General features: G+C 41.9%; 1 protein-coding gene across 2 annotated transcripts in view; it reads left to right on the top strand.

The window, feature by feature from the left end:
- AADAC (arylacetamide deacetylase) overlaps positions 1 to 12,642 on the top strand; it is a 75,680-nt gene that overhangs the window by 35,368 nt on the left and 27,670 nt on the right. The window contains exon 1 of one of the 2 annotated variants that reach the window (XM_054040895.1): positions 3,065 to 3,208. The exons of the other annotated variant lie outside the window; for it this stretch is intronic. Coding sequence (XP_053896870.1) covers positions 3,071 to 3,208 — 138 coding nt within the window. The 5' untranslated portion in view covers positions 3,065 to 3,070. Of the gene's footprint in view, positions 1 to 3,064; positions 3,209 to 12,642 lie in introns of those variants that run through there. 2 annotated transcript variants of the gene reach the window in all.

Below are 12,642 nucleotides of genomic sequence, written 5' to 3' on the forward strand. Positions count from 1 at the left end.
ATTCCAGACTACGTGCTACTGGCCTGGAGTGGTAAAGTGTCCTACCATGGTGGACGGGATAAGGCAGCCCTCCCCAGAAACCTTTTGCAAAGGCTTTGGGAGTACATGAAGGAGAGCTTTCTGGAGATGTCCCTGGAGGATTTCTGCTCCATCCCCATACACGTTAACAGACTTTTCCAGTAGCAGTACTGGCCGTGATTGGCAGGGCAAATTAATCATTAATCATTAAACACGCTTGCTTTTAAACCATGTGTAATATTTACAAAGGTACACTCACCAGAGGTCCCCTGTGTGCCCTCAGGGTCTGGGAGCACGCCTTGGGTGAGTTCGGGGGTTACTGGTTCCAGGTCCAGGGTGATAAACATATCCTGGCTGTTGGGGAAACTGGTTTCTCCGCTTCCTTGCTGTGAGCTGTCTTCATTGTCTTCATCAGCATCTTCCTCGTACCCCGCTTCCCTGTTGCGTGATTCTCCATTGATGGAGTCAAAACACACGGTTGGGGTAGTGGTGGCTGCACCCCCTAGCATGGCATGCAGCTCCGTGTAGAAGCGGCATGTTTGTGGCTCTGCCACGTACCTTCCGTTTGCCTCTCTGGCTTTGTGGTAGGCTTGCCTTAGCTCCTTAATTTTCACGCGGCACTGCTGTGCGTCCCTGTTATGGCCTCTGTCCTTCATGGCCTTTGAGACTTTTTCTAATATTTTGCCATTTCGTTTACAGCTATGGAGTTCAGCTAGCACTGATTCATCTCCCCGTATGGCGAGCAGATCCCGTACCTCCCGTTCTGTCCATGCTGGAGCTCTTTTGCGATCCTGGGACTCCATCATGGTTACCTGTGCTGATGAGCTCTGCGTGGTCACCTGTGCTCTCCACGCTGGGCAAACAGGAAATAAAATTCAAAAGTTCGTGGGGCTTTTCCTGTCTACCTGGTCAGTGCATCTGAGTTGAGAGTGCTGTCCAGAGCGGTCACAATGAAGCACTGTGGGATAGCTCCCGGAGGTCAATAACGTTGAATTCTGTCCACACTACCCCAAATCCGACCTGCAAAGGCCAATTTTAGCGCTAATCCCCTCGTCAGAGGTGGAGTAAAGAAACCGGTTTAAAGGGCCCTTTAAGTTGAAAAAAGGGGCTTCGTCGTGTGGACGTGTCCAGGCTTAATTCGATTTAATGCTGCTAAATTCAACCTAAACTCGTAGTGTAGACCAGGCCTAGGAGGGTGGTGAAGCACTGGAATGGATTATCTAGGGAGGTTGTGGGATCTCCATCCTTAGAGGTTTTTAAGGCCTGGCTTGACAAAGCACTGGCTGGGATGATTTAGTTGGTGTTGGTCCTGCTTTGAGCAGGGGGTTGGACTAGATCAGTTCTTCTCAAAGTCGGGACACCGCTTGTTCAGGGAAAGCCCCTGGCGGTCCGGGCCGGTTTGTTTACCTGCCACGTCTGCAGGTTTGGCCGATCGCTGCTCCCACTGGCCACGGTTCGCCGCTCCAGGCCAATGGGGGCTGTGGGAAGCAGCGTGGGCTGAGGGATGTGCTGGCTGCCTTTCCCACAGCCCCCATTGGCCTGGAGCGGTGAACCGCGACCAGTGGGAGCCGCAATTGGCCGAACCTGCGGACGCGGCAGGTAAACAAACCAGCCTGGACTGCCAAGGGCTTTCCCTGAACAAGCGGCGGACCGGCTTTGAGAAGCACTGGACCAGATGACCTCCTGAGGTCTCTTCCAACCCTAATCTTCTATGATTCTATGGCAGGATGCTGACTGGTGAATCCAACTGTGGATCCGTCACTGTAGCGCTACAGATTGTCTTCCCCTGTGGAGAGATGACGAAGCTGGCATGCAAGCTTCTTTAGCTTCCTGCTAGTAAACTTGGTTGTCAATCCTATACTCCACTCCTGACCTAGATCTGAGCTCTGATTTCAAAGGTGCTAAGTGGTATGTAGAATCCCATGCTGATCCTCTGCACAGAGGTGAATTTCATGGAAGGGGTTTCATTTGGAACACACATTTTCATTTCAGAAGCTCTTTTGATCTTGAGCAGAAAAAAGTTTATATTTCCCAATAGTGTCCACATGAGTTCATTGCAACAAGAATCTATTAAGTTGAATATCATGGATATTTAAAATAGCTGAATATTTTTATAAGTAATAGCTGTAGCTATGCAAAACCTAAACCTAATTTCCCCCATACGAATTTTCCCCTACTGTTACTCACACCTTCTTCTCAACTGTTTGAAATGGGCCACCCTCATTACCATTACAAAAGTGATTTTTCCTCCCTTGGTATCCTACAGTTAATTGAATTGTCTCATTAGACTGACCTCCCACTTGGTAAGGCAACTCCCATCCTTTCCTGTGCTGTGTATTTATACCTGCTACTGTATTTTCCACTCCATGCATCTAATGTAGTGGGTTCTAGCTCATGAAAGCTTATGCTCAAATATATTTGTTAGTCTCTAAGGTGCCACAAGGGCGCCTCGTTGTTTTTGCTGATACAGACTAACACGACTACCACTCTGAAATGTGAAGTCTAAGGTATTGACCACTGTCAGAAGGGATACTAGACTAGAAGGATGTTTGGTCTGATCTGTTACAGTAAATTCTGTGTCTCTCAAGTGTTTGCATTTATTTCAAGCTCCCTGCATAGTGATGAAGAACAAACTTATCAGACAGGTGGACCTTCCAGGGGCTTTTTTGTCTATGATCATCACTTTTCCTGCAACTCTTAATTCATATGCTGCACTCTGTACTTATTTTTGTAACTGCATTTTCCTCTCCAGTCTTTCAGAGCTGTGGTTCTTGCTAGAAGAGCCCCTGCTTGAAATCCATGTATTTTCTTTGATGTTTAATCTTTACATTTAAATATTGTAGCTGAATGCTTTCCACTTAAACACACGTTTCCCTTCTGTGTAGCAGAACGACCTCTGTTCAGGGTGATCGGATGAGAACTCACCTCCTGGGCGTGATCCAAACATAACGACAGATTAACTTTGCCCTATCAGCGTGTGCTGATTTGCAACTGTTAAGAGTCAGTGAGAACGTTTAATCTGATCAGTCTTGAAAGAAGTGGATAGTAGAACATGGGAACTAAATCCCTGTGCCTTCTTTTGGCGTCTGTTCTGGTAGCATATTATGTTTACACACCCATTCCAGAGAATATTGAGGAACGCTGGAAACTGATGCTCATAAATGCTGGCTTTAGAACTGTAGCACATGTGGTAAGTTTAGAATTTTATTTACTCCAGGTGCTTATGTATGAAATTGAGTTCAAGTAATGTATTAATGTGGAGAAAAGAAAAATACAGATCAAAGAATAATATCAGTGTCTGGTTAAGTAATATCCAAAATTATATCTAAGAATACCTGAAACCAATCAAGGAACTGTAACCCTGACACTAAATAAACTATTAGAGAAAAATGAAATCTACGAACATAAATATATACAATAATAGAAATATATTAATTTGAATGGAAATGAGGAAGTGCAAACTTGTAGTTGATTTGCAATTTACTCTACAATCCTGTATAGCTAAATTATTGCTGTTTGTTTTTTCTTCCCTCCTGAGCCTAACTAGAAATACTGTGTCAGACGTCGGAGGAAGGAAAGCGAGAGGTGCATTTAAATATGGTACATCATTGGGGATTTACATAGTCCATGCGCGCATGGGTGAGGTTATGAATAAACACCAGCTAATTATAGAAGTGCTAATGTAATCAATCACATATAAAGCTCTGAGACTTTCTAATCACTTTCCCTGGGTACTGATGCAAGATCTAATTGTAATCCTGTGTGATAACGGGAGAGATGGCTAACTCCGCAGCACAGAACGATGTGCAGCCTTCTAGAAATGATCGGTAGAGTAGTGTGACTATAATGGCTATACAGGACACATTTAAATGTATTCTGATGTACACCTACGTGTTTGTCTCTATTTATTACATTTTGGGCTTCATTTTAGTCATCACTAACTCTTGCACACCGTGTATACATACCAGGGCTTTTCTTCCTGTGTGCATAAACAGGGCTGTAGTTTCCAGCTCTGGGTAGTACTGTCAAATCTGTAGAAGTATTGTGCGCGGTACAGTTTAAGAAACATACATCTTAAACTTCCGATCTACTCAAGCTCCACCTTGCCTCAAACGCAACCTGCATTTGCGAATCAGCAGGGGCTGCAGCAATTATGATCTTTTTGTTATACACTTTTGTCGGCGCTAGCTATGAAGGTTGGTGGTTGTTGCTGGGGGGACGGGGAGGTGTAAGCCTATGTGTTGAGCTGTCTAGATGGTGGCTTTTTGTTTCGCTCTGTTAGGAATACGCACAGTACTAGGTAAACACCGAGAGGGGGAGGTTACGAACTTAGCTTGAAAGGGTAAAACTGAAAGGTTGCTCGGCTGAGGCTGTAAACATTAGGGCTCAAGTTTCAGACGTGCTCTCTTATTTTGGGGGAGGGGGAGCTCGTTGTTTCACCCCTTTGGTGCCCAGCTTGAGATGCGGGGGTATGATTTGCAAAAGCGCCGCGCATCTTTCACTGACTTCGGTAGGAGTTGACAGTGCTTATCTCTGAAATCTAAGCCCTGCGTGTCTGGATTTGGTCACCCAAAATCATTGTCCAATTTTGAGCACTTTGGCCCGGGAGAAAAAGTTTTTCGGGTGGTGGGCGATCTCTTATTGGTGTTAGTTGGGAAGTGAGTTGTGGGGTCTAGGAGAGGGGAAACAATCATTTAGTTAATTTATAAATAAACTGGACTCTGCTCTTCGATGAGCTTTTGTTTTGATTTGGTCTCTGTATCTCATTCATCCTGCACTAGCTTGTCTGATCTGTTCCAAATCTCGTCTGTGTGCAGGATAACTCTTGTTTGCCTTATGGACTTTGTAAGCCTGAAAACCTTCATTAGAGAGCCCTCCGCCCAGGAGTAAAATCTCTAGTGTGAGCGGATTTCAAGTTATCCCCCATGCTAGAGGGACTGTAGGATGGCTGCAAAACTACAAATTTTAAAGTAGTTGCTATGGTATAATTTCATTATGGGTTTTGTTTGGGGTGACCAGATAGCAAGTGTGAAAAATTGGGACACTCCCCCACCCCAGGGGATGGGATGGGCTATAGTTGCCTATATAAGACAAAGCCCCAAATATTGGGATGTCTGATCACCCTAGGTTTGTTTGTCATGTACCAGAAGGAATTTTCCTCCGGGGTAGATTGGCAGAGGCCCTGGAGGTTTTTCGCCTTCCTCCGCAGCATGGGGCAGGGGTCGCTAGCTGGAGGATTCTCTGCTAATTGAAGTCTCTAAACCACAGGATTTGGGGACTTCAACAGCAGAGTCAAGGGGAAGGGTTGGGACGGCTTTGTGGCCTGCATCATGCGGGAGGTCAGACTAGATGATCATAATGGTCCCTTCTGACCTTAAAGTCTATGAGTCTATGAGATGAGTTTGGAGGTCAGATTGGTGAGGGCTAAGAAAGAGAGAGGAAAACTAACATTCAGTCCCCAGACATACTGTTAAAGGTATTCTTTGTGTCCAAGGAAATAAAGAAGTGAGAGGCTACTTAACAGGGCCCATTGTGAAAAGCTATGAAGGATCTAATTGTGTCATTTCAAACACAGAATGAACATACTGTACTGTCTATTACATGAAGTAAAATGCATAGGATGTGATTCTGTGTCTGAGGGAGATTACTCAGATAGGTCCTTACCCATTTGTGTAAGATTAGTAATATAACAGGGAAACATTTGTGTCGTGTGCACAAAACACATAAGCTTTCGTGGGCTACAACCTGTACAAGTCTGTACTGGGCTATCTTGATTATCACTTCAAAAGGTTTTTTTTCACTTACTTAATTGGCCTTTCAGAGTTGGTAAGACAACTCCCACCTGTTCATGCTCTCTGTATGTGTGTATATACACATCGCCTCAATATATGTTCCACTCTATATGCATCCGAAGAAGTGGGCTGTAGTCCACGAAAGCTTATGCTCTAATAAATTTGTTAGTCTCTAAGGTGCCACAAGTTCTCCTGTTCTTTTTGTAAAGATGATGATTACACAAAGTGACAGGGATGATTTCAACAACTCTGCATGGGCCCTGAGTGTGAATGAATAATGTGTAATAAAATGAAAAATGCAGCATGGTCTAGAGTTCTGAGAGTCTGGAGAGCCCGAGTTTTAATCCTGGCTCTGCTGCTGACTCACTAAGTAGCCTTGGGCAAATCATGGGTTAATCTCTCTATGCTTCAATTCCCCCATCTGTACAACAGGCATCCGATCTGCTTCTCAGGAGCACTGTGGATTAAACAGTTAGTTTGAACAGTACTTAAAATGTAGAGATGTTTATAATGTTGTAACAGAAAAACATAGCATGGCTTTTTCAAATGGAAACATTTTCTCTCATACACTAATTGATTTCTATATCATGTATGACATAATACATAGCCTAATTATTCTTTGTCTAGTCACTTCTGTCAGATGTGCTAGGAAAAATAGAGTGAGAAACGGGAAGTGTTTTAAAAAGTTTATAACTCATGACACCTCAGCGGGGACAAAGGAAATATATATAATTCAAGATGTTAGTGCATAGTTACACATATGTTGCAGCTGAAGCAAATCATGCAGCTGAAGTGAATGATGTTCTGCTTGCAAATTCATTGGATTGCATGGGCAAAATTCCTTGAGTAACATCATTCACCTCTAACCTATCCCAAACTTCTATAGCATGTGGTGATGGGCCATAAGTAATGTGTTTAGTACAGATGTGTATGTGGCTTGAGGGGGGAATTGAGGGAGTTGTTGGTAAAGGTTTAATGTTAAACTAGAAGAGGAGAAACCTGCAATATACCCCAGCCCGGGAAATGATAAAAGCGAGAGCTCTTTAAAATAGGCTCAAGTTATTATTATGACAGAGTTTTGTCACAATGAAATGGTGCATACAACACAGTGTGCATTGTTATAACACAGCTATCAAACATCACACTAGTACTTGAACCTGTCTAAGAGGTATATAAGACCCCCCTGCAGCTGTAGAGTTGGCAGCATTGTCTGTACAAGCTCTGGTAATATGGTCTAATTTTTTTTTGGCAAGTACGGTGTTTGACAGCATTATTGGGTCTAGTATGCAAGAAATCCATGCACATGCGTAACTCCTATTAATCTTTGTGGGAGTTGTGTGCATCCAGTGCATGATCCTGCTTCCATTGAACTCTCCTGGACTTTAACAGAGTCAAGCCCCTAGAAATCAGAGAGAATATGCATTGTTACAACTACAGCAGTGTCTTCTTTTCATTTTTAAAGTGGAATTGGTACTTCTGAAGGATGTTGCATTAACTGCACTTGAGACTGACGTCCTTTCTCCATAAAACTGGTACAGTTCTGGCACCAATTGTGTAAATTGCCTCACATCAATTGGCCAGATTATGATCTCACAAACAGAAGTGCAAAGCTGGAGGGACTCCTTTGACTCTGATAGTTTCTCTGAATTTACACCAGTATAAGTTAGATCTGAAACTGGTCCAAAATGTCTTAAACCTGTTCTGGATGGGAAACACTAGAAGCAAGATGGTAAGTTATTGTACTCAATCCTTGGCTTTATTGATCAGACTCTCAGCAAGGGTTCCACTTGTGATGGTGTTTTTTGTGATTAAGCCTCCTGTCTACTATGAACTCAAGAGTAACCACTGGCTCTGATGAACAGTATTCTATGCTTGGTGTCAAAAGCAGTCTTTAGCACTGTCGTGTTTTGGTTCTCTAGAGATTACTAACAGTAGTAATGGATGCTTTGTACTGGAAGGAATGCCATATTCTAGCCATTCTGAATAAAGAGGCAATCCATAGAAAAGTATTTTTTATGTATTCCTGTTTTTCCTTTAGGGTTAATACCATAGATCCCCACCAAACTCACTTAGCATGTGCTGCTGAACTGCCATGTGACCAGATGGCACTGATTTATGGTCACTTAATCATGGGTCTGAATGTGAAGAGGTGATCTAATTTAAAAGGCTGCATGTCTTTTGAGCCTTCCAATCTCTTGTTTTGATTTAAAAAACAAACAAATACAAATTGCATCAAATACCAAGATAAAAGGGTGAATGAAGCTGTGAAACAGCCAACTTAAGTGTTTTCTCTCTTCCTTACAAATATCCTGGGGAGTGTAGCCTATGCTTTCCAAGCCCACATTGTGCAAAGATTTTCCTGGTTTCGGATTTCAAGGGCCAGATCCTCAGATGATGTAAATTAGCATTGCTTCACTGAAGTCTGTCTATTCCTGAGTGTGGATGCAATATATACTCAGCTTCACTTTTACCTGGACACGTTGATATGGCATGCTGTTGAGTTTTAAAACCAACATCATTGAGTTCTGCTCTCCCCTACTTTGAGTATGACAAGGATGCTGCAATGGATACAAGAATTCTGAAGTAAAGTGGGAGATTTACACCTCCATCTTGTGATTGAATCCAAACTAGCAGGCACATGTCTGTCCAGAGTCCCACTGATTTCAGTGGGGCTCTCTTTGGTCACAGGTTTCCAACTGTGTGGTGTGGATTACGAGATGGTGGACCTTAGTTTGCTCATATATACGTTAATACCAGGGATAGTCTTCCAGTTCCAAGCTATTTCATAGCAAAGCTGGGGTCTGATCTCTGGGAACACACTGGAAAGATTGGGTGTGGTGTATGGCTACCCAGGGCTGTGTGTGTTTTCTCTCCGTGTAATAAAGTAATTGTGAACAAGGGTTAAGTCAAAGTGTATAAGCAGTATAAAGTGTTGTAAAATGTTTTGATAAAGAGGAGTTTCTTTGTTGCCTGAGTAATCTACACTTTCTCAAACATTTTTCTTGCCTTCAGAACTCTGGATTGGCCCCCCCTCCCCTACCACCATTAAAAAGTCCTTTATACTGAGGGCTGGTCCACACTAACCCCCCAGTTTGAACTAAGATACGCAACTTCAGCTACATGAATAACGTAGCTGAAGTCGAAGTACCTTAGTTCGAACTTAAAGGTACTTACCAAAGGTCCACACACGGCAGGCAGGCTCCCCTGTCGACTCCGCCTACTCCTCTCGCGGAGCAGGAGTACCGGCGTTGACGGCGAGCACTTCCGAGATCGATCCGGGATCGATTTATCGCGTCTAGACAAGATGCAATAAATCGATCCCAGAAGATCGATTGCTTGCCGCCGAACCCGGAGGTAAGTATAGACGTACCCTGAGTTCTCTTCAGTCTTTTTGGTAAATTGACTGCTTATTCAGCTACGTGGATTTCCTCTTAAAGGGACACCTTGAACTTGAAGTCTTTTCAGTGAGAGAGAACCAGAACAATTAAAAGCTCATTTGTGCAGTGCACATGGCAATTTTAGGGGCTTTATAATCAGAATTCCCTATTTTTAAAAATATTTTTCTCTTCCCTGTTGCTGTGTGGAAAAACCCACACCAAAAAAGAAAAATTAATTTACTATTCATGGCAGATTGTGAAAGGAACTATATACAAAGTGCGGTCAAATGCACAAAGTAAAGAAACTGCAAAAATGGAGGAAATGTTTTCTTATCTGCCAGTTATAGAAATCTCTGGTGTTACAATAGTAGTAGGGATAGAAGTGATATTTTTAACTGATATCCCTTGAAACCTGAGGAAGTGGACTGACAATTAAAATTCTGTAAAAAGGCTGAACACGTCTTGGGATTTAAAAAACATCAACAAGGAACAGAAAGTTCACGGCCCTGAACCTAAGAAAAATTCTCAAGAACATATCATAGGCCAGATTTTTAGTACATTAATAGAGTTGTACCAGTGATCAATTTGGCCAACTGTATTTAGTTTTAGGGAGAGTAATAAAAGGGTGGAGTGTTGATATAAACTGTGTAATGTGTATGACTATACAATATAGGGGTGGGTGGGTGAGATTCTGTCAGGGCCGGCTCCAGCTTTTTTGCCTCCCCAAGTGGCGAAGCGAAAGGCCACGATCGGTGGCAGTTCAGTGGCAGCTCTACCGCCGCCGCTTCATTCTTCAGTGGCAATTCGGCGGCGGGTCCTTTGCTCCGAGAGGGACTGAGGGACCCGCCGCCGAAGACCCGGACGTGCTGCCCTTTTCCATTGGCCGCCCCAAGCACCTGGTTCCTTGGCTGGTGCGTGGAGACGGCCCTAGATTCTCTGTATACATACATTAGGGCTGTCGATTAATCACAGTTAACTCGTGCGATTAACTCAAAATATTAACTGCGATTAAAAAAATTAATCACTTTTAATCACACTGTTAAACAATAGAATACCAATTGACATTTATTAAATATTTTTGGATGTTTTTCTACATTTTCAAATATATTGATTTCTATTACAACACAAAATACAAAGTGTACAGCTCACTTTCTATTATTTTTATTACAAATATTTGCACTATAAAAATGATAAGCAAAAGAAATAGTATTTTTCAATTCACCTCATACAAGTACTGTAGTGCAATCTCTTTATTGTGAAAGTGTAACTTTCAAATGTAGATTTTTTTTGTTACATAACTGCACTCAAAAACAAAACAATGTAAAACTTTAGAACCTACATGTCCACTCAGTCCTACTTCTTGTTCAGCCAATTGCTAAGACAAACAAGTTTGTTTATATTTACGGGAGATACTGCTGACTGCTTCTTATTTACAGTGTCTCCAGAAAGTGAGAACAGGCATTTGCATGGCTCTTTTGTAGCCAGCATTGCAAAATATTTATGTGCCAGATGCGCTAAACATTCATATGCCCCTTCGTGCTTTGGCCACCATTCCAGAGGACATGCTTCCATGCTGATGACACTCGTTAAAAAAAAATGCATTAATTAAATTTGTGACTGAACTCCTTGGGGGAGAATTGTCTCCTGCTCTGTGTTTTACCTTTATTCTGCCATATATTTCATGTTATAGCAGTCTCAGATGATGAGCCAGCACATGTTCATTTTAAGAACACTTTCACTGCAGATTTGACAAAACACAAAGAAGGTACCAATGTGAGATTTCTAAGGATAGATACAGCACTTGACCCAAGGTTTAAGAAGTGCCTTCCAAAATTTGAGATGGATGAGGTGTGGAGCATGCTTTCAGATGTCTTAAAAGAGCAACACTCCGATGCAGAAACTACAGAACCCGAACCACCAAAAAAGAAAATCAACCTTCTGCTGGTGGCATCTGACTCAGATGATAATGAACATGTGTCGGTCCTCTCTGCTTTGGATCGTTATCAAGCAGAACCAGCATCAGCATGGAAGCATGTCCTCTGGAATTGTGGTTGAAGCACGAAGGGACATATGAATCTTTAGCACATCTGGCACGTAAATATCTTGCAATGCCAGCTACAACAGTTCCATGTGAATGCCTGTTCTCACTTTCAGGTGACACTGTAAGCAAGAAGCAGGCAGCAATATCTCCTGCAAATTGTAACCAAACTTGTTTGTCTGAGCGATTGGCTGAAGTAAGACTGAGTTGTAGGTTCTCAAGTTTTGCATTGTTTTATTTTTGAATGCAGTTATTTTTTGTACATAATTCTACATTTATAGTTCAACTTTCATGATGAAGAGATTGCACTACAGTACTCGTATTAGGTGAATTGAAATATACCATTTCTTTTGTTGTTTACAGAGCAAACACTTGTAATCAAAAATAAATATAAAGTGAGCACTGTACACTTTGTACTCTGTGTTGTAATTGAAATCAATCTATTTGAAAATGTAGAAAACATCCAAAATATTTAAATAAATGGTATTCAATTATTGTTTAACTGTGTGATTACGTTTTTTTAATTGCACGATTAATCGCAATTTTTTTTAATCGCTTGACAGTCCTAATATACATTCAACTTGCGTAGAAATACACAAGATAGAAAATATAAATTGTTCTGCATATACCTACAACCACTTGCAACAGCAGTCACAGATACATTCTCTTATTCTCAGTTAACTCCTATTATTTGTGTAGTTTGGATATGAAGTATTTAGATCTTTGTTTCTGAAACAGATTTTCAGATCTTGAGTTGTTTCGTGTTTTGGGGAGGATGTTCTGAACACCAGATTGGGAGCGTGGGTATTACTCCATTCCAGATTGACTTTCATGATCACTTCTTCCTCAGTTTAGTATGGTACTTGCCTATCTTGAGCGGGTGCTGCGATGATTCATCTGCCAACCTCTTTGATGGAAAATGCTATAGAAGTGCTCAACATTATTGTTACTATAATAAAGTATTTGACAATCTGGAAAAAAAAAACAAAGTGGGCACCTCTAGGTCTCTGGTTGGAAGTTGAAGCTAGAGAAATTCAGACTAGTAATACAGCACAATTTTGAAGAATTCTTAACCATTGGAACAACTTACCTAGGGACCATCACAAAGTCTTTAAATCAGTATTGGCTATCTGACTAAAAAGATATGCTATTAGCTCAGAAGTTATGGGTCTGATGCAGAATTTACTGGGTAAGTTTCTCTGGCCTGTGTTGCGCTTATTAAGTTTGCGGATGATGCCAAACTGGGAGGGATTGCAACTACTTTGGAGGACAGGGTCATAATTCAAAATGATCTGGACAAATTGGAGAAATGGTCTGAGTTAAACAGGATGAAGTTTAACAAAGACAAATGCAAAGTGCTCCACTTAGGAAGGAAAAATCAATTTCACACATACAGAATGGGAAAAGACTGTCTAGG

This window comes from Malaclemys terrapin, chromosome 9, assembly GCF_027887155.1.
Source record: "Malaclemys terrapin pileata isolate rMalTer1 chromosome 9, rMalTer1.hap1, whole genome shotgun sequence".
Lineage (NCBI taxonomy): Eukaryota > Metazoa > Chordata > Testudines > Emydidae > Malaclemys > Malaclemys terrapin.